Source organism: Eurosta solidaginis, chromosome 5 (genome assembly GCF_040869045.1).
Source record: "Eurosta solidaginis isolate ZX-2024a chromosome 5, ASM4086904v1, whole genome shotgun sequence".
In the NCBI taxonomy this organism is placed as follows: Eukaryota; Metazoa; Arthropoda; class Insecta; order Diptera; family Tephritidae; genus Eurosta; species Eurosta solidaginis.
This window is the reverse complement of record NC_090323.1, coordinates 90,720,572-90,744,315: the sequence shown is the minus strand read 5'-3', so window position 1 is coordinate 90,744,315 and position 23,744 is coordinate 90,720,572. Positions and strand designations below refer to the sequence as shown.

General features: G+C 36.7%; 1 protein-coding gene across 3 annotated transcripts in view; it reads left to right on the top strand.

The window, feature by feature from the left end:
- LOC137253437 (limbic system-associated membrane protein) overlaps positions 1–23,744 on the top strand; it is a 795,865-nt gene that overhangs the window by 688,687 nt on the left and 83,434 nt on the right. For all 3 annotated transcript variants that reach the window (XM_067790351.1, XM_067790350.1, XM_067790352.1), the window contains one exon: positions 20,924–21,226. In XM_067790351.1, the coding sequence (XP_067646452.1) occupies positions 20,924–21,226 (303 nt within the window). The remainder of the gene's footprint in view (positions 1–20,923; positions 21,227–23,744) is intronic.

Here is a 23,744-nt window from a genome sequence, read left to right as displayed (position 1 = left end):
GTTGGGGCCCAAAGGTTTTAATAAATTTAATTTGGCAGTTTAAACTGCACAGTTGTAAGTTCGCCACACAAAAAAAATAAAATACAACACCACTTTATTTATTTTTCTTCACTTTCGCTTCGCGAAATAAGACGTCCGCTCGACACTTTGCCTTACGATTTGTGACCGTCAGGAATGGAATAGTGGCCCTTTTATGGACTTTCCTTATTTTTTTTGTCCTGTTGCCACTACCGTTTTGGCTTTGCGGTGGAATTATTTTCGTAAAAAAAAAAAAATCACTCGAAGACCATCGAAGGCTTCCAAGCTGTCGACCACAATGTTAGGTAAGATACCCACACACACATATGCACGTAATGTAGAGGCTGTTTGCTATTTGTAGTTATGTTTACTTGTGAGAATAACTTTGAGTGATCATGGAAGCACAGGGGCGTAGTTTGTACAAGGGCTGTCGTTACAGGAAGCACAGGGGCGTAGTTTGTACAAGGGCTGTCGTTACAAGTTGGAGACGCTAAGGGCAGCATACCTGGAGTTACAACACAGAGCGGACGGCACGAGGACGGACCGGATGTCGAAGAACATCGCCCAGATACCAATTTTCCCGGGCGAGGCGATATATCGCTAAACTCCTTCTACTCGAGGACGGAATACCTGTTACCAACAATAGACACCGAAAACGAGAAGAAGGAGGCGACGGCGAACAAAATTGTTCTTGATACATTGCAAACGTTTCTCGCTCCAATCAGTAACACCAAGGGAATTTAAATCATTTCACTGGGGCCACCTTTTCCTCTGCTTCGATAGGCCTGTTCTGATTAAAACACCCTCTGCCCGAGGCATCGCTTGTCATTAGCATAACATGGCCTAGCTGATGGGTTTTATTCGTTAGACTTCGTTTACGTATGCCTTAAGCTCGTGCAGCTTGGTTATAAGGCCTCCTGCGATTTACAACGAGATTGACTGACCTTTTGTATGTGGGCGTGTCGGGTATTTGACGCTTACCCCGCGACTGTCAAATAAAACGCCATAAATCAACACATGCATTGAGAAAGCGTAGCGTTCGGACCTGAATATGTCGTCATCGGATGATAATTCTTTTACTTGGAACTACAGCAGTTTTATTAAATAATAAAAAAATTAATAAAAATTTTATTGAATAATAATAAAAGCTTTACATTTCATAAAGCTAATATGAATTCATACAGCTAATGATAATTTTAAATAAATTTTAATATGAATTGCTGTTCTTCCGCGCACTTGTTCATTTTGAATGTCGACACAAACTAAACACAACATTGCTCTTTTGTCAATCACACCCCGCGACTATCAAATAAGCAAGCGTCAAATGAAAAAATTAAAATTTTTTGATTTTCATCAACGTGCAGCCGACACCAAATACGTGTGTCACGAAGCCACCCGACTGCACTAACACACACAAAATTCATTTAATCTCGTTGTAAATCGCAGGAGGCCTATAACTAATGCTTGAAACACAATGCCGAGCGACGACGATATACGCCGCGTCTGGAGATGAAATTTTTCAAATTACGCCCAGACATTTCGTCTACTTAAAACACAATGCCGGGCGAAATTGACGCTGTTTATTCAGAGTGGCCATTATTTAGAAATAAAAATGAAAACAATTAAAACTTTTTTAATTCTCTGCTTTAGCACTTGACTGCTAAAACACGCCCAAAATGTTAAGAAATTAACAAAACAAAACAAAAATGTTAAGAAATTAAATTAAAAATCAAAAATTATAGGTAAAGAAAAAAAATTTGTTTTTGGATATTATGTTTTCTTTTTTTATACTTAAAAAATTGAACAGCAGCAACCCTTGGGATATTTGTCGTCATCGCGCGGCGGCGACGATAGAAATAAATATATCGTCGCATATGACGTCGCGTAAATTTCGCTCTTGGCGTTCATTGTGTTCACCTTCATGTAATTATGGGGACTCTATTTTTGACGAGACGATGTTCGTCGCGTTTATTTCGCGGCGTCAGGGCATTGTGTTTCAAGCTTAAGTATTCCATTCGTATTACTGGCTGATTAGTTTTTATAAAAATATACAAATTATAAAGTTTCTTCCATCCGAAAATTCTTTTTATTGTGTTCTCTTGCAAAAATCTATAACTTCTGCTAGGTGTGTTCGATTTTAAAAATTCAAATTCAAAACTTTTAAATACTTTAAATACTAGCAAGTACCCGGTTAACTTCGTTATGCCGCAAAAAGTAAATCTATTGATTTTTCGCTATTTGGGTATAGTTTAAAAGAAGAGATACACATGCATATTTTTCCTGCTACGAAGGTAATAGTATTGTATGAAATGCAAACACTTTTAAATTCGTTAACGTTATTATTCTAAAACACGGCGCTTATCTAGGCTAAACTACAATACGTACATAAATGAAATATATATCAAATGAAAGCCCTTCATGAGCATGTTTGCACAAAATTATAAAAATTTAACTTGGTTAATTTGTTCATGAGATATTAGCGTTTAAAATTTGCTTATTTACCCCTGCATTGTTTTTGTAGAGACAAATTCTTATTAGCACAAAATCATATGTTCTTACATACATACATATCTACATTGCCCCTGGTTTACGAAGAATGTTCAAATTGCTATCAAAGCGAGAAATATGTTGCATTCTACGTGGAGAAGAAGACCTACGCAGGAAAATTGGCAAGCCTTCAAATTTTGTAGAAATAGGGCTACATATATAACAAGACTAGAGAAACGCAAGTATTATGGTTCCAAGCTGAATACAGCACTCCCTACTATCGTCCTGTGGCGCGATATTAAAAAGTTACAAGTTTATAGCAAGGAAAAGGTGGAGTGTGCTTACTCCCCTGGTGTGGTAAACAATACGTTCCTTTCAAGTAGCACGTCATGTGTTGCAATTCCTCCGCTTGTTCCCAGTGAAGGTAGTTGTTTCCGAGGACCGCAGTTTGAATTTTGCACAGTCTCTTAGTATGATGTGGGAGGGTGTGTATTCAAAATACACTCCAATGCCGTAGGCGAGGATGGGCTACCGATCAGGTTCATTAAACTGGTTTTACCATATATTGTTGGACCCTTACACACATCATAAATCATGCCATTACCACCTCTTGCTTTCCTAGTCTGTGGAAAGTGGCAACTGCTTTACCTATAGATAAAAAAAGAGCTAGGAGCTAAACCGGAAATTTTGGAGCTCAACGCACAAAAAGTGCTATATCTGGCTCCAAAAGCACCAAAATGGCAACACTAGTGCTCATTAGAAACGAGAGCTAAACAATGCTATTATTGAGAGTCCAAACATACATATGTATACTCATATATGTGAGTATGTTTGTACCTTGATACAAAAAAGAAGGTAGTTCCACTCAAAATTGTTTGACGTATTTGGGGAATTTTGAAGTTTCATAATGTTTATTGCTTTGCCAGAAGCGTTGCCATACCGTTACTGTTTAAGGCGAAATTGTGGTTTTTCGGTATGGAAATTTTCTTTAGGATGAAAACGTAATGGTCATCTGAGACAATAATAATATGCTTTAGCACGATTTATGTGCATTTATATCGATTGAGAATAAAGTAAAACATGCAATTTTATTGAAAAATAGTAGATAATGACTCATACATTGGTGAATGGCTCATATCTTTATGGCAGCTTGACCCCTAGACAGAAAAAAATACACGAAAAATCCTGTTGTTCTAGCATGGCCCTACAGTGGATATTTTTTCTCAAGGCATGTTGAGAAAAAGTGTATTGGGAAACTTTTGTGCGACGGGTATTTATATTGCAACATGTGTTAGCTGCTTAGGCACATCTAAATGTTGCAAGTATATTACCCTTATACGTTTGTTAACCTGGCGATTTAAGAGGCAAATTAAGGGTCCTCTTGCCATCTATTGGAATTGGAAGATTCAATTCCCAAAACCGAAAAAAAAAGAAAAAGTGTAACACCATAGTCTGCACATCTATGTTAATGCTAAAAGGGCACAGAATGTGCATTGGCGGGCTGCCCCAAGGTGACCCTTGGTACAACGGGCAAAACACTCATAACTAGTGGCTAACCTGCAGAGCTACAGGGTAATGTTCTCCCTAAAAAATCGTTTAACAATTGCCTCCTAATGCGCAACGCTTGAATTATACAATAAATATAAAAATTAATGTCCGTTTGTGTGAGGCTTATAGAATCAAAAATTATCCGGTCGATTGGTTGCGATCGACGCACAGGGTCTCGAGATATAGGCCAAAACGTGGACTCGCGTACTCCTAGAATGTGTTAATAGAATATGGGTAACTAATGAAATCTGTTGATGAGTGCTTTAGTAGAGGGTAATTTTCATACCCCTGGGTGACTAGGGTCTCAAGATATAAGCCAAAACGTGGGCCCGTGAACGCATTTTGCATTATGAATATCAAATTGAAGCTGTTGATGTTTGCTTTAGTACAGAGTAAGTTTTGCACCGCTGGGTGACTAGGGTCTCGAGATATAGGTCAAAACATGGACCCGGATACCCCTACAATGTGTGTGTATTATGGATATCAAATAAAAGCATTTGCTGAGAGCTTTAAAGTAATTTTCATTGTAATATTCGATTTAGTCGCATCAACTTGGCAAAACTGATAAATATGCATGCGAAGCCGAAATAAAGACATGAATTAATAATACCCACATACCTATTTACATACATCCTATTCGATTTGCCTGAAATTTTATATATAAATTTGCCCATATTAGTCTTTACGATGCTTTTTTCCAGGAAGTAGACCAGAGACGGACTGGGACTGTGATTAGGACTAGGAATGAGACTGAGACTGAGACTCGGAGTGGGAATGGGACTGAGACTCGGAATGGGACTGGAACAAAATACATACCACCCACTGGGACTGGCAATAAGATTTGAATGAAGAAGAATGAGAGAAGAGGAAAGAGAGAAGGAGACTGAGAAAGAGATAGAATGAGACGAAGATGATGATAGATGAAGCAAAAAAGACGGAGGGAGTAGTGAATACAAAGATTAGAAAAAAGTGTAGAGGGGGAGGGCTGAGTTAGACGGAAAAAGCTTACTAAAATGTAAAATGTAGGGCAGAACAACGTGAAAAAATAAAAAAGGACGTGTGGCACTCGGGGACTGCCGCGGTAAAGCTATTGCATATTATCAACTTTTGCAATTATAATATTTATGCAACATTTTGTTTTCTTTGATATTAATTCCAGTTTTGTCTTTGATATTAATTCAAGTTAACCTTTTTAAGCGTGGTGACCGATAAGAAAACAAATTTTTTACTTTTATTGAATAAATGAGAAGTTAATATTTAACTTTCACTTTAACTTTAACTTTATTTTTAACTTTCACTTTAACTTTAACATTAACTTTAACTTTAACTTTATTTTTAACTTTAACTTTAACTTTAACATTCACTTTAACTTTAACTTTAACTTTAACTTTAACTTTAACTTCAACTTTAAGTTTAACTTTAACTTTAACTTTAACTTTCACTTTAACTTTAATTTTAAGTTTCGCTTTAACTTTAACATTCACTTTAACTTTAACTTTAACTTCAACTTTAACTTTAACTTTTACTTTAACTTTAACTTTAACTTTTACTTTAACTTTAACTTTAACTTTAACTTTAACTTTAGCTTTAAATTTAACTTTAACTTTAACTTTAACTTTAACTTTAACTTCAACTTTAACTTTTACTTTTACTTTTACTTTTACTTTAACTTTAACTTTAACGTTAACTTTTACTTTTACTTTTACTTTAACTTTAACTTTAACTTTAACTTTAACTTCAACTTTAGCTTTAACTTTAACTTTAACTTTTACTTTTACTTTAACTTTAACTTTAACTTTAACTTTAACTTTAACTTTAACTTTAACTTTAACTTTAACCTTAACCTTAACTTTAACTTCAACTTTAACTTTACGGTTTTTTTTTATTTAGTCGCCAAGCCCGAGATAAAATCTATGCAATAGCTTAAAAATGGATACTTGTAGCCAATTTATCAAGAAATTGCGGTGTCGGTTTATAAGGGCTTCCTTTGAGCAAGCAATTGACAAACGTGTATGTTTTGTCAAAATATTTTGAGCAAACGTACGGACACTTAAGGCGGCTATATTCCAATTTTCGGGAGTTCGAAACACTTATTAAAAATCCTCTTTTTCTGGGCTAATATTTCGTGTTAAAATATTTCCAAGGCATGGGGTTCATTTTTGTTTTTTTCTTTTTTATTTAAAATAACTATGAAAGTAATTTAGTCGTATTCGTTAATATGAAATCCATCAAAATTAGAAAAATTCGTAACATTTTTCAATTTGGTAGCTTGCTTTTGGTGAAATTGTCATTGTCCCCGCAAAAGTCAAGTGGCTAACGTCACACTAAATGGAGCTAACTCCATTTCTTGTATCATAGTTTGTACCGTCAACAATGATTTGACTATTTGTACATATACTTAAATTGGCGCTTCAAAATTACAAATTGATTAATACGCTGAGATTTTTGAATAAGTGAAATACCCGTATTTTCTTTACAAAAATACTTCATTTACTTCGGATTTACACCCGATTATCGGGGTTTACATACTAGTAAACGGTTTATAAATGAAAAACTTTGAAAGAAAACAAAACGCAAAAAGACCCCAATTCAAATAACATTAGGTACTTAAGTAAATTGACTGCTGAGTCTGATATCACTCTATTTCAAAGCGCTTTTCAAAAACGATCCACCTCGAAACTTTTTCAAAATTTTTTCACACACATAAGCATTTTTTTTTTTTCGAAAACGCCCTATGTCGGAATTTGATTGAAGAACAACGCCCCATCTCAGGATTTATCTGAGCTCAAAATATGTTGAATTTATACCGACATGACACGAATTTTGAAATAGGCCGTTCTTCAATCAAATTTTGCTGTTGGGCGTTTGCTTTTGGCATGTCTAAAAGATTATTTTACAGAATGATAAACTTATAATTAACTATTTAATTCAAAACTTTGCCTTTTAATTTAATTTAATTTAAGAACAATATTCAGATTCAGCAGCGGACGATATTGACAAATTCATTTTAAAAATTACAAGTAAATAACATCCGGTCAATAATAAAACTGCAAGCTGACAATTCTGAGAATTCTGCTATTTAAAATAATAAGTACACGGCCAAGCTAGTTTCAATTAGTAAGCAATAATCAATAATAATTACAGATAAGTTAATTTCACTTAACAAGCAATAATATTTACAGCTAAGTTAATTTCACTTAGTAAGCAATAAGCAATAATATTCATATTAATTGTAAGTTTCATGATTGATTTCAATAAAGTAAAGGGTCAGCTTGGTTTTGACGCTGATTCGACTTCATTCGTTGTTCGATAAAATAAATTGTCTTCTGTCTTAAATAAATTGTCTTTTTTAAAAATCCGTTTCGCTGCAACCGCAACCTGATTGGCGCAGTCGGTAGTCCTTTTAGTGAGTAAAATAAAAGGATCGGGGTTCGGAAATCGTGTACCAGTAAAATAAAAACACTAAAAGCAAAAAGTGGTAGTGTAGTGTGCATATAAGTAAACATAGCCACCACCCATAGCTAAATGGTAACAAAAAATAAACAAAATGTGGTAGTGTAGTATGCATATAATTAGATATAGCCACCACCCATAACTAAACATTAACAAACAAAAAAAAAAAACTGTGGTAGTACAGTGTGCATCTAATTAAATATAGCCACCACCCATAACTAAAGATTAACAAACAAAAATATAAAAGTGGTAGTGTTGTGGCATATCAACATATAGCCAACACCCATAAGCAGAAACAAGAAAAAGTGGTAGTGTAGTGCGAATATAATATATAGCCACCACCCACAAATCAGCAGCAAAGCGGCAACAAATTGGCTTCAAGAAGACAGAGATAACACGACGAAAGAAGGAATATGGCGGAAAATCAGGCTCAAATGGCACCAGCAGATCTGGTCGAGGAACTGGCCAGACGGGAAGAACAGTTGGAGACGCTAAGGGCAGCATACCTGGAGTTACAACACAGAGCGGACCGCACGAGGACGGACCGGATGTCGAAGAACATCGCCCAGATACCAATTTTCCCGGGCGAGGCGATATATCGCTAAACTCCTTCTTCTCGAGGACGGAATACCTGTTACCAACAATAGACAACGAAAACGAGAAGAAGGAGGCGACGGGGATGATCTTCTACCGTACCATCCAGGGCGAGGCAAAGAACGTGGTAATCCATATCCCTCTCCCAGACGACTGGCAGCCGATAAAGGAAGTGCTAAAGACGAGATACAAACCCGACACGGAGCCTCACGAGACTTATGAACGGATTACAGCCCTTAAGGTGAACTCGGTAAGTGAACTGGCTGTTGAAATTCAAAATATTAAGTATACAGCCGAAGAGCTTATAGTATATGTACTATAGAGGAGGACAGGGAATAGATCTCACTAACATAGATAGCCACCTAGTAAATACAACCAAGGAGATGACAAAGAGCACGTTGCTAGACAAAATATATGAATGTAGGCAACTAGGCCAAATTATATCCATAATGAATCAAGGAAAATTCGAGAATACGTGTATCCGACCCGAATAAAGAAAAATATATAGAAGGGAAGAAAGGTATATAGAGTGGCCGAAGAAAAACTATAACCAAACGCCACAAGTTCCAGATAAAAACACATGCCAATGCGAGAGAAGCCCAGGTAATTTTAGAAATAATCAAGGAAACTCAGCACAAGTAAGACAAAATCAGCAAGGGTCATACCAAAATAGGGAAAATGTGTCATTACAAAGGAGACAAAGTGTTCAAAATTATTACCAAAATAATAACTACAGAAGTAGTTTAGGTCAAAATCAGAGGTACCCACAGGTAGGAAACCCTAGGCCAAATTCCGGTCAAAATCGCGGTAATCAACCTAGGCAAGACCGAGCGGAACCGATGGAGATTGACAATTTAGAAAAAAATCGGGCAAACCAAGAAGAAAGAAAAGAAGAATTAAATAATTGTGAATATTATAGCACCCAATTTAATGAAAATGCAGATGATGAAGAGCAAAATTTTTTCGAGGTACCAGCTCGGACTGTCTTCCCACCATAACGCTTAAATTGCGGAACAAGAAATATTTTGCTCTGATTGATACTGGGGCAAGTATAAGTTAAATTGATAATGATACAAACGATTTCAAACAAATTTTGCTTAAGAATCCAATTGCATTTAGTACAATAACTAAAAATTATATAATTAAATATGAAGTACCTATTGACTGAAGTCCCCTCGGAATTTAAACTTCCGAATTATGCAAGAGTTAAGTGGAAAGTAACTCCATTAAAAGGCAGAAAATATAATTTTATAATAGGCAAAGATCTACTTAATTGTTTTAACACAGCAATCAATTTAGTGGATGAATGTATAACACTTACAAGGAAGAAAGAGAGGAGGTTGAAAAAATAATAAAGAGTTTAAAAACTTATTTTTTAAAGCAGGTGACCTGCTAACAAACACGACGAAGGTTGTACATGAAATTAGGATCACGACAGACGGACATATTAACAGCAAATTATACCGATATCCCCACAACATGAGGCAGAGGTGAGAAAACAAATAAAAGAAATGGAAGAATAAGGAATTGTAAGAAACAACGTAGCTCACGATATTCTAGCCCATTAATTGTTGTACCAAAAAAAAGGATAATTGTGGAGAAAGAAAATGCAGGATAGTTATAGATTACAGAAAACTGAATGAAGTGACAATGAGGAGACGATAAATACCCTCTACCAAATATAGACCCTATTTTGGATAAGCTAGGAAGAGCTCAATACTTTACAATAGTCGATCTAGCCAAAGGGTATCACCAAATTCTAATTAGAGAACAGTATAGGGAAAACACGGCATTCGCCACACCTCATGGCTTATATGAATTTATTAGGATGCCATTCGGACTAAAAAATGCACCGGCAACATTTCAGCGGTTAATGAACGAAACATTACGGGACTTTATTAATAAAACTTATGTAGTGTATATTGACGATATTTTAATATTTAGTACATCCCTTCAAGAGCACGTTAAAACAATAATAGAAATATTCAAAGTATTAAAAAAGCAAATTTAAAGATCCAAATCGATAAATGTAACTTTATGAAGAAGGAGACAGATTTCTTGGGTCATATGTTAAGAGAGGAAGGACTAAAACCAAATCACGATAAAATTTAAGTGATAGAATCACTAAAATTGCCCAAAACAGAAAAGCGAATTAAAAGTTTTTTGGGGATTACAGCCTGTTACCGTAAGTTCATAAAGGACTACGCGAATATAGCTCAGCCTATAACAAAATATTAAAAAAGAATGTGAAAATTAACTTAAGGGATCTACATAGAAGCATTTGAAAAATTAAAAACATTAATAAGTACGCATCCAGTTTTAAGGTATCCTAATTTTGACAAGCCATTCACGCTAACAACTGACGCGTCGAATTATGCAATTGGTGCTCTCCTATCACAAGAAGGACACCCTGTGTGCTTCATATCTAGAACACTGAATAAACATGGGAAAAATTATTATGCTACACATAAAGAGTTCTTAGCTATTCTCTGGAGCGTAAACTATTTGAGACCTTATCTCTACGAAAAGAAGTTTACAATTTTTACAGACGACAAACCAATTAAATTCCTCCATACCAAATACAAAGGTAGGGACATGTCACCTAGAATCAGAGATGGCTTTTCAAACTAGGAGATATGATTTCAATATAGAATATTTGAAAGGAAAGGAGAACCAGGTAGCAGATTTTCTGAGTAGATTAGAAAGTAGTGCAGATGTTGCGGAATAAGGACAAGTAGATAAAGGTTTAAGGAAAGTACTCGATTGGATTTTGATTTACAGTCAAGCCAATATGAAGCAATTAACAAAGAAGATAATGAAACGTCCGCAACAATGTACTCAGCAGAAATAAAGTATAAAATGCAAATAATTTTGACTAATAATAACGTTGAAGAAGCAAAATTTTTGCATGGGAAAACAATGATTTTCATAGCAGAAAGTGATTTTGATGTAATGGGCGAAATATTTCGGAAATACATTACAAACGGCAATGTAGGTATATACTCAGAGCTATCAGACTCAAGTTATAACATAGTTCAACAAAAATTTAAAGAATAGTTCTCTAATAATAGGCAGTTAAAATTCCCTTTACCGTGTAAGGGAGAGCATGCATTCGGACATAGGGGAAACATACAATAAAATAAGAATTAAAATATATTACCCAAAGCTAATGGAATTAGTGCAAATGGTAATCAATCAATGCGATATATGTAAAGGAGTAAAATATTACCGGTGTGCTATTAAAAACCAATTTCATTACACCGAGACACCATCGGTCATAAATTAAATAATACACATAGATACATACGTTATGAAAAGGTTTAATTTTTTAACGGTAATAGACAGTTTCTCTAAATTTATGGCAGCGTATTCCACATACCGATAATTTAACAATTAGAAAACCATTTTTCGAAAATAGGAAAACCAAAAAAAATAATTGCGAATAATGAATTCAGGACAACACACCTTAAATAATTTTTAGACCAAGTAGGAGTTCAAATTCATCTAACCAAACAGTCATACAGGTAATGCAGATATAGAAAGAATGCCCGCAAATTTTTAGTTATATATCCTTCAAATAAAAATTCGCCAATCTAACAAATAATGCAAAGAGCTGTTAGAAGTTACAATAATAGGTATCACTCTACTATTAAAAGTAAGTGGAAAAGTTAGTAAAGTAAAAATTAAAGAAAAATTGGAGCAAAATAAAAAAAGAGTTATAGAAAAACTAAATAAAAAAAGAGAGGTTTATACCGAAGACAGGAAAGAAGGATCTATAAAGAATTACAAGGCATTGAATTGAAAAAAATGTAAACTAGCTCACATTGTACATTAACCTCAAACTGTCAATTCTCTAAAACTAAAGAGCTAGGAACAATAGAAATAGATTTAGATACAATTCTTGTTAAAAATGCACAAAATTTGTTAATTAATCAAACACGCTCAAAAAATGAAGTTATACTTAACAAAAATAATCTAATACAGTACAGAAATTGTTCACTTGAAATTAATGAATTTTCGAAGAAAAATGTGTTTACTATCAATATGAAAAAAGACATAAAATTACACAAAAAATTTAGCTAAGCGATGTAATAAAAATAAATAAATCAAATGTGAGTATGTCACTACGAGAGTTTTGGATGACCAACTTTATTGAATTCAGTTTAACGAATGACTCCATTTACATTTTATAAAATGATACCAACAACTTAAGCTGAGAATTAGCATTTCAGTACAAAATAATGAGAGAATGAATATAAAGAATGAATGAGTAGATAATAATAGAACTGAGAGAAGAGAGCTGCCAATGAACATGAAAATGCATGATGAGAGCTCGGCCTCTCCTGACATTAACTCGTCGCGAGTAACCCGGGTTCGTCATCATCTTCAGGATCACCATCCTCATCAATTTCTGGAAACAGGGCACACCAGGGCTTCATCTTGTCTGATGTGGCAATGGTACTGTATTTTCGTTGAGAACGTGGCATGCCCTCCAAATCTTCGATAACATATCGGTCGCAGCACTTTCTTTACGACTTACGGACCCTTATACTTAGGTTGCAGTTTTCGAGATTCGCCTGTACTCTCTGGCGGTGCGTCAATGAGGAATAAAGATCCCTCCTCAAAGGGCACAGGATTTTTATGCTTTGCATCGAATTTCTCTTTCCACTTAACTCTTGCTTTTTCGATATTGCGAATTGCTTCATCACGTCGCCCTTACATATAGAATTTATGATCGTCTGCTTGTAATGCTGCCAATATCTTATTTTCGCTCAGGTCACGCAAAGGGAAATCGTAAACCAGGTCAATGGGTGCAAAATTCGTTGTTGCATTAACCTTTGTGTTTAGCGACCACTGAAGCATCCGGATGTGTGTGTCCCAGTCCTCTGCATCACTGCTCGATGTTCTCAAATACGCCAAGACTGCTTGATTGAGACGCTCTGCGAGGCCATTTAACCGAGGCGTTCGCACTGCCACCTAACTGTGTTGAATATTGTTTGCTTGACAAAATATACTTAATGCAGCTGACGTAAATGCAGTACCTCGATCAGACACAATTCGCTGTGGTAAACCAAAATAAAGAGTCAGCTGATTCAATGCGTCCACTACCGGCTTCGTCTTCGTGGAACGTGTTGTTCATCGGCAACAACAAGCACTCGTAGCCACGTCGGCTTTTCACGAACGATCCTAAATGGTCTACATGGAGTGTCTGGAATGGCAACTGCGGTATATCCATCGCATATAATTCACACTCCTTACGCCGTGGCTCGCGGTAGGAGCAACATTTATTTATTTATTTATTTAATATTTAAAGTCGACGACAAACTATGGTCGACTGCATAATATAAAAGATATATAAATATACAACTCAAAAGATAAACTTTAAGGTATATCGGGATTTCAACAATGTTATATTACAAACAAAGATATACTAATGAACATTACACTTTAATTTCAGAATATAACAATAATAAGAAATATGTGCAGGAATAAATCTTATACCGAAATCTTATACTGGCGGAATGCATCAGATTCCGCTCAGCATGATTTCGGAATGCAGTGGATTCCAATCTTTCTGTTGGAATGCAAAAAGATTCCAATCAGCATGTCATGGGAATTCGGCAGTGCTAAGAGTAGTGTAATGAGGATACGCCATCACAAGGCATAAAAAAGTAACATGACCTGTGTTGTTGGAATGCAAAAGATTCCAATCAGCTCGATGCCTGACCCATAAGATTATACTGCCGGAATGCATACGATTCCGGTCAGTGACTCATGAAAAAGCATTTTTTTTACGTTGTTGGAATGCACCAGATTCCAATCAACACAGTACTGTCTTGTTCCTTCTTAATGACACATGTTGATAAATGTTCCTCCATCCTTAAACGAGATAGTTCATGTTTTTTATGGAAGAAATAAAATGCAGGCAAATTAAATTAAATTAGCTTGTATACCTTAAATTAGATAGGCAAGTATTGCATTACGTATAGTGGCAAAAGTACATTCAAGACTGATACAGCTACACAAGTCATTGTAGTGCGAGCACCAGATAAGAAGAGGATTATTTTTAGCAAAGTTTCGTCGACAAAGGGGTAAATAGAAAGGAACGTAGTGTCTGGATACTCTAGGGGGAACCGCAAAAAACAAGCGGCTGGGAAGGTCCGCAGAATCAATTTCTCCAATAATGAGCTTATGGATGAACAATACCCCCAGTAAAATTCTCCGATTTTCCAGAGTGGGTAAGTTAATAAGAAGAAGTTTACTTCTGTATGGAGGAAGGTGGAGACTTGAGTCCCAATTAAGGCCGCGCAATGCAAATATCAAAAATTGCTTTTGAACTGACTCAAGACGCTTTATATGCTTTTGAGAAACAGGGGACCAGACGCATGAGCAATACTCGAGTATTGGACGAACCAGCGATGTGTAAAGAACCTTAGTGAGGTACGGATCACCGAACTCTTTAGCCCATCTTTTACCAAATCCAAGTAAACCCAACGCTTTGTTGGCAATAGATGAAATATGCATGTTAAAATTCAATTTCGGATCAAAAAGGACACCTAGATCATTTGCAATAGATATACGCTCCAAAGGCGTACCATCTATTACATAAGGTTTCAATGCTGGCTTCACTCGGTGAAATGCCATGTGCTTACATTTAGAGCAATTTAAAGCTAGTAAATTTGTTGTGCACCAACATTGGAACGAGTCCAAGTCGGCCTGAAGAAGACCCAAGGAACTCAAATCGGTAGGACAGTAAGTGTAACAAAGTTTTACATCATTCGCATACATTATAGTATGGGAATATAATATTGTCTGTGGCAAGTCATTAATGAAAAGGGCAAAGAGCAAAGGGCCTAGATGACTACCCTGGGGTACGCCGGAGGAAACTCCGAACGATACCGGCAGATTCCACTTGAACAGGACTTTTTGGGTCCGGTTAGAAAGATAGCTTTTCAGCTAATAGGTGAAACGGAAAGCCCAGTAAAGCAAGCTTATGAATAAGTAACTCATGGTTGACGGTATCAAATGCTTTGCTGAAGTCCGTGTAGATGACATCCGTTTGCTTGTTCGCTAAAAATCTTTCCATAACTATAGAGGTGAATACAAGAAAATTTGTAGTAGTTGACCTTTGACGATTGAAACCGTGTTGGCATGGAGATAAAAGACTAGAACACTGATATTGGAGTTGACTGGTAACAATCTGTTCAAGGACTTTAGGAATGACTGAAAGCTTAGCAATACCCCTGTAGTTTTCAAGTTTTGACCTACTACTACGTTGATTTTGAGCATTCAAGGGTAGAAGAGGCAACAAAAGTCGAAGCTATTGTTAGGAAACCCCAATACCAATCACAACCTAAACCCCAATACCAACCCCAGCCAATCCCAATAGTGTTCGTCCTTCTGTTAACGCGTCCGCGTCCAAGTCGACTGTGAATTCCTTTTGTGCTTTTCCATTTAACTTAATGTTGTGTTTTTCGTGCGGTTTGCCGGTGGATCACTTCGTGAAAAACCCGGCAGATGCACAAAAACCAAATAAATGTTCGTCCTCGTTCCACAATATTGTCTGTTTTGCTTGTGGTAGTGATTCGTCCTTTTGTGTTTTTAAGCCCAAGCAGGGAAACCCGAGACTGGCGGGGCTGACCGGGAACTCCAGCCAGGAGTTAGGCAACCCGGTAATCCAGAAATAAAAAGTTTGAAAAGAGGAGGAAGGATATATTTAAGGAGAGATAGAGGGAAAGGTGGAAAACGGGACATAAAAAGTTTACACCAACGAAAGTTAGAATATGTGGAATCTAGGCGAAGGATATTTTGTGAGTCTATGAACAAGGATAGGAAGAGTAGAAATTTTAACAAGATATAGAGAATGAGGGAAAGGAGGAGTTATTTAAAAAAATAAAACAATTGCCACTATAATTGCCAGAAAAGGTGATAATAGGTTTTTTGCGAAAACTACGATAGGAGGTCATGAGGTCCTGGCTCTCTTGGACTCAGGGGAAGTGTCAGCTGCTTACGAAAGGAGTCATCTGAACTCCTTCGGGAAAAGGAAACCTTGATTATGCCAATCAAGGGCCAGAATATCCGAACCGCGAACGGGGAGGAAACCGCCATGGTAGGGGTAATAAAGGTACAAGTTGTGTGGAATGACACAACAAAAGAATTGGAATTTTTGATCAGACCTAACCTCAAACAAGAGGTATATCTTGGGGTAGATTTTTGGCAGGCGTTTGGAATGAGTGCGGTCGGTAAGGAAGTGAATGATAGTGTGAATGTTGCCAGTGTGGCGGAGCTCCTGCCCTCTGAGGGTGATCTGTCATTTGACGCCGTGCAACATATGTTAACGCCGGAACAATAGACAAAGTTGGAACTTGTGAAAGCGTAATTCCCGCCCTTCGCGGTACTAGGGTTAGGACAGACCGACATGGAGGAGCATTAATCTGCCGGATCAGAAACTGATCTACGCGGAGTTGGACAGAATTTTAAGCATGGGAGTGATAGAGGAGTCCAACCGCAGCTGGAATTTGCCAGTGTCCCTGGTGATTAAAGGCACAAAGAGCCGGCTTTGCCTGGATGCCCGCAAGGTTAATGAGAGGACGGTTAAGGATGCGCATTCACTACCACACATTGACGGAATATTAACAGGTTACAGAATATTGAGCAGATTACAGAATACGAGGTATATATCCGCGATCGATTTAATGGACGCTTTCTGGCAGGTTCCTCTGGAGAAAAAGTCAAGGGAAAAGAGGGGTCCAACAGCAGCTGGAATTCGGCAGTGTCCCTGGTGATTAAAGGTACAAAGAACCGGCTTTGCCTGTATGCCCGCAAGGTTAATGAGAGAACGGTTAAGGATGCGTATCCACTACCACATATTGACGGAATATTAAGCAGGTTACAGAACGGTTAAGGACGCGTATCCACTACCACATATTGACGGAATATTGAGCAGGTTGCAGAATACGAGGTATAAATCCGCGATCGATTTAATGGACGCTTTCTGGCAGGTTCTTCTGGAGAAGAAAACAAGGGAAAAGGCTGCTTTTACTGATCGACCCCTATACCAATTTACCGTTATGCTTTTCGGGCTGTGCAATGCATCGCAATGAATGGGCCGTTTTATGGACAAGGTCATTCCGGCTGATTTACGTGAGAGTGCTTAGGCACACGGATTTTAATAGGAGATTCTATATTCAATGCGACGCATCCACTGACGGAGTGGGAGGGGTTTTGTTTCAATTATACGACGACCAAAATAAAAGACCGATCGCCTATGTATCGGCAAAACTTAATAAGGCGCAGAAAAACTACAGTATTAAAGCACTAGAATGGTCGCCGCTATCGTGAGTGTGAAGAGATTCGGACCTTATATGGAAGGAACCCCATTCACCATCATAACTGACCACGCCAGCCTCAAATGGCTCATGAATCCAGGGTTATGACTTCGATATACAACATCGAAAAGGTGCACAACACGTGGTTCCTGACACACTCTCACGAATGCACATGAACGAAATGCCGACGAACGATAGAGCCATCGACGTTTAAAAGACTGCTAAACTTGCAAAACTAACAAAACTCAAAACGTTTTCAAACAATCCATGATGGGAAAACAAAATCTCACGGAGCGACCTTTCGCATGCGACATCTTTTCTTCAGAAATGTTGCCATAGATTTCCATGTTGGCAACGATGTTGTAGGCAGATCTTCTTCCCATTTTATTTGCGTTTTTTTGTGTCGAGTTTTTTGGTTATAAGGTAAATGAGGAAACCATCAGCAATCTGTGCCTCCGTTGCCATGGTTTGTAATGAGCTTAGGCGTGCATTTAACTTGTCGTTAAATGAGCGCAGGCCAACAGCGCAGCCACCTTCGACATTTTTGAGCGAAAATATTTCCTTTATATGAGCCTGAAAATTGAGCAGCTGGTTTCCAAAACGTTTCCTCAAAAGATCTAAAGCTTTGTCGTAGTTAGCGTCACTTGGCTCCAAGGACCGAATTGTGTCCAAGGCGGCACCTCTTAAATTTGCCCGTAAATGTTGAAACTTTTCAATTTTGCTTAGTTCACTGCAGCTGTTAATAACAGAGTTAAACATTGCGATGAAGTCTGGCCAATCTGTCTATGCACCACTGAAGTGTAGAATTTTCAATTCGGGAAGCCGATTGCGTTGAGATATTATAGACGAGGGTGATGAATCATCGATTTCGAAAGGGCGAGCTGTTGATGAATGTGCAATACCGGCCCTGCGCTGATAGAGTTCACGATTCAGTTTGCCTTTAACCTCCATATGTAGCGTAGCGAACGACCAACTGACTTCGCTATCTAACTCGTTGTGATATTCAGTTTCAAGGCAGGATTGAGCGCCATCAAAACTTGCTCGCAGACGCTCGACTAACTCCAAACGCATAGAAATGTCGACCTCATCTAGGGTCGCTAAAGAATCCGTAGACAATTGTTGGTTGACTTTATCTAGCTGCTTTTTTAACGAAATAGTCCTCCTTTTGTTGAGAGATTCTATTACGCCAACACCAGTGGCACCTTCAGGTCCGGGAGACATGTTAAATTGTCGTTGCTTAAGCCGGTAACTTATACTGTGCTGTGTGCACGGTGAAGAAAAGTCCCAATAAAGCGATGAATCTTGTACGTGAATACGATAACGTAACGAGCTGACAAGGTTTTTTGTCAGCTGATGCGAAATAAAAACGATGCGACAATTACGATGTGCTAAAGTAGACTGATAACTTTATTTTTGACTTTAAGAATTCAAGTTCATACCTTTCGCATATGAGAATATATGTATAAGTATGCTTAGTACATAACTGGTAAATTTATTGTTTTACAAACTAATGACCGGTACCGTTATCGGTTGGCCTAATGCGACAAACTAAATTTATTTATTAATACCTTCAGCTGTTATAACTATGCCCAACAAATTGTATGATACATATATATGTACATATGTGCATACAGCAATGCATATAATGAAACAATAGAAATATAACGTTGAATGCGGGGAATGATGGGAGAAGATGACTACGAAAAAAGGTCGATGCACAGGCATATTTAACCTTTCCATGGACATCAATGCTTAACCCTTAACAATTACCTTGATATTTGCGTTAAATTTTCGTTTTTCTACACCCCCACGCACAAAAAACGTTTGTGTTTTTACATTTTTCGAACAAGAAACCAATTTTTCTTTAAATATGAACTCCGGGATAAGATGACGATAAAATCCATTACATAAAATTTGTTTTTAAAATTCTCGGTCTGGTACCCTGATTTTGATGAAAATTTCATTGTCCCCGCAAGAGTCATGTGTCTATCGTCAAAGCAAGTGGAGCTTTCTCCATTTTTGTATCATTCCACTACCTGGTAACTAAATAAAATAATTTTAAAAAAATTTTAAGTTAAACGGTTTTATTGAAAACAATACTAACATTAAGTAATAATAATACTAAGAGCTAGAAAATAATTAGGTAGGTCCTATGTACTAGTCATCATCTCCTCATCAATCTAGGGCGTTGATTAGAAAATTGAATGAAACCGTTGGACGCGTCAAATTTCTACTGATAGTCATAAGTTAGACCAACTGAACCTTAATCAGGTTATACTATGCCTCACATTTTTAACTTAAATTTTTCTTTTTTATTAATTATTTTATTTTCAAGTTTTTAGTCTTTATTTAATTGGCTATTATTGCACATTCTATTTAGTTCTTCTAGTGACTCATTATTAGAAGGCCTCTTTCCTGACAATTTGTTACAATTTAAGTCCTCAATACATAATCCTTCCGAAGTATTTTGATGTCACTTCTACCGGGCTGTATGTAATATTTGTTCCAAATATGCCGCACCTAGCGGTATTTTTTTTTTAACCGATTTCTATTTCTGTTGTAATATGTGCTCCAAATATGAGCCAAAATTGAATATCGTGATCCTTGCGCCACCTGGCGATGTTTTTTTCATATGTCGCTTTCTATTCATGTATGTAATATGTGTACCAAATATGGGCTTAATCGGAGCTAAAATACGATTTTTTTTTAATATTTCGACACCTGCGCCATCCAGCGCCGATTTTTTCCAGATATCCATTTCTATTCATGTTTGTATTATGTGTTCCAAATATGAGCCAAATCGGACCACAAATAGGAGTATTTTTAATATCTAGATCCTTGCCGCACCTAGCGGCATTTTTTTTTTAATAAATCGATTTCTATTTCTGTTGTGATATGTGTTCCAAATATGAGCCAAAATTGAATATCTCGATCCTTGCACCACCTGTCATAGTTTTTTTTTCATATATGTAATGTGTGTTCCAAATATGAGCCAAATCCGACCACAAATAAGATTTTTATAAATATTTCGATCCTTGCGCCCCCTGGCGACGATTTTTTTCAAATGTCCCTTTCTATTCATTTTCTATTTGTATTATGTGTTCCAAATATGAGCCAAATCGGACCACAAATACGACTTTTTGAAATATTTCGGTCCATGCGCCACTTATTGGAGTTTTTTTTTTTATTATTGCATTCCAAGTTTCAAGCTTGTAGCTTATCGGGAAGTTACTGAAATTTTAATAACAAAATTCGTTAACAACGGCCGGCTGCTACACACAGCCAAGCTAAATAAAGCCGTTAAAAAATGAGCCAAGTCTAAACACGCTAATATGTATAGTAAAACTGTCAACTAAGTACCGCCCAACGAATTAATGAGCCAAGTGTGACTTAAGGTAACGAGAAAAATTTGATATTGGTTCATTTTATTTAACTCACTTTTAAAAATTTTGAAACAAATAGTTTAGCTATCTTTCATTCTTTAATATTTCTAGATGCTGTGGTACCAAAATTCATTCTTATTAGATCCTACCGATAGACGATCAATGCATACAACGAATGATAAGTACACCTTAATTATTAAGAAATTCCAGCCCTCCGACTTTGGAAACTATAGCTGCGTGGCCGACAATGCGTTAGGAAGGACGAAAAAATATATAGAAGTTTCTGGTCGTCCGGGTCCAGCTAATTTTATATCTCCAGCTTTGAGTGGATATCTCGATCACTACAATTTAACATGGACTATTGAATCATTACCTGTTCTAGAAGAAATCAAGCTTTTATATAGGCGTTTGTTGGTAAGATATTTAAAACTTGAACTTTGAATAAATTATCTCGTGTTTTTTTTTTTGCTTAGATTTTGGGAATGGGTTGTTAAAACTTTTTACATACATATATGTCAATGTATACATCTTAAAATATTTCGTGAAATAATTTTATTAAAAACAAAATTTGACGTTCCACACATATAACAAATTACCATGATGCAGTAACGTAGACAAGTAAAGTCAATATTACAAAAAGGAGTCGCATTTGACAAATTTGCCCTCATAACTTTGAGTGTTGCTTCTTGATTTTTTTCTGCTGTATTTATTTCTGTTCAGGATCGTAATTCTAAATTCATGCTTTTCTGATACATGCTGGGCCGGGTAGAGGGGGGGGGGGGGGAAGGTTTTTGGGGGCCCGGCAAGGCAAAACAGTATTGACAGTGCTCTAACTAGGATTTCATAGGTACATTAGAGTGGCCCTTATTTGTATGGAAAACATTTTTTTCAAATTTTTAAGGTCTTACCCCCTGAAATGGTTACATATAAGGAGCAAATAATCCTCACTAATTTTTTACTTAATTGACCAACGGAAACTCGTGCCACAAACGTGTTGAAATAATGAACCAAGGCATTTACCACTTTTGGGTGCTGATTTGAAGGTGATTCAACAGACATATATGTTTACATATTACAGAAATTAAATCCTGCTGAAGCTTCACTGAAAGCGTTTGTTTTTGATAATTTGGATACTTTTTTCTGTAATCAGACACAACTTGTATGATAACCTGTTTCTGATCTTCATCCGTGCTCAAATTGGCGTTATACCCTTCAATCAACCATACCCCTCTCCTAGCTGTGTCATTTACAACCTTAATTTTTTTAGACATTTTTTTTGCCTCTCTATACCCTTTATTAGACTCCCATCCGAAGGCTGATACATTTAAAAAAGAGGCACTTATACCAAATCTATTAAAAAACAATTTTGTTGCTGGACAAGTAAACTGATGCAGTCCTTTGTTTATAACGTCTGTTACATCCGAACGTGTAATCATTACTCTTTTAGGTGGCCGCATTTCTTCTTCCGGTTCAACTACATTATTTATGTTTGTTCGCATCTCCTCCTTCATTTCAAAGTCAATTTCATCATCAAATAAGGAAAAAGACTTTGCTTCAGGACTTATATACTATAGATGATTCAGCAATTTACCTAAAACTGTACCCGATAATGCTTCATCTACATTCCTAAATTCACACAAATCAATAATAAGCGTAAAGTCAGTCTGTGGCGCTTTCGTAGAAAGTTGACATAAAAACCAATACTCCACATAAATTTTTACTATGTAGATGCCAAGGTCACGTAACGCTGAAGAAGTAGAAGCATTCATCTTAAATTCAGTTCTAAATAGATATATTTTTAACGTATAAATGGCCTTGGACATTCACCGAGTGTGATGCATTGCTCCTGGGTATTTAAAGCTTATATTTTTCTTTGGAAATTCGCCCAAGAAAATCAAACAAAGTACAGAAAATTCTTCATAATCATTTCGAGTAAAATTGTGTAAGGATCTTAAAAACTCCACTATCGTGCATTTATCCACATTGAAAATATCAGATATTTGTTTTTCTTCAACTCCAGGTAAGAATTTGCTTTTGTCAATATTTGGCCAGGCATCTTGAAATATTTTAAACAACGGAACATTGGGACCAGACGATTTGGGAAGTTTACACTCAAAAGCTGCTCTTAATAATATTTCACTTATATGACGTCTACAGGGCAGGTAAAGAAGTTGTCTTTCTAAAAGGCCTTCTAGAAGAACGCACGCTCCATTCAGTGCACCAGTGTTGGTGGCAGTTGTGTTGAAACGACAAGCTTTTACAGAACTATCCAAACCCCAGTCAGACAAGGCTTGAAAGACAGCTTCTACTTGCATTTTTCCAGTACCATTTTCAAGAGACGGCACATGTAGATTTTGTTCTATATCCCCATTAGTTATAACAATCGGAAGTCTATCAACTATTTCACTACCCATTAATCCAGGTAAAAGCTTTCCATCCCAGTGAACTACTGCCGCATTCAGATCAATGTTATTGAACATCTTTTTTTATTTTTTCAGCATTTTTCTTTCGAATTGCCCGCCGGAAAATTTGAAGGGATGTTCTATTTAACACCAAAGTATTCAAATCATGGCCCAACGCATCAGCAATAGCGGACATTAAGTGCATTGCTTCTCGATCACTTATTTGACACTTGTCGAGGGCACAAATCACACGTTCATTGGTCACCTGCTTTCTGCCGCGTCTTCTTTGTGGAACATAGTCCTCAATTTTTCTATCTAATGGTTTTCTGACACAAATGGTTGCCTCTTTTTCGCTTGTATCATAAAGGTCAACTTCTTCAGCTAAAAAATTGTATTGCGTCATACTCAGAATAAGACTTATTTGTCACGGAAAGCCGATAAAACTTACCTGACTCCTCCAATATTTGATTCCACCTCTCATTATTTTCAATAATTTCAGCTTACTCTTGCCTTGCTAGTTCATGGTCAAT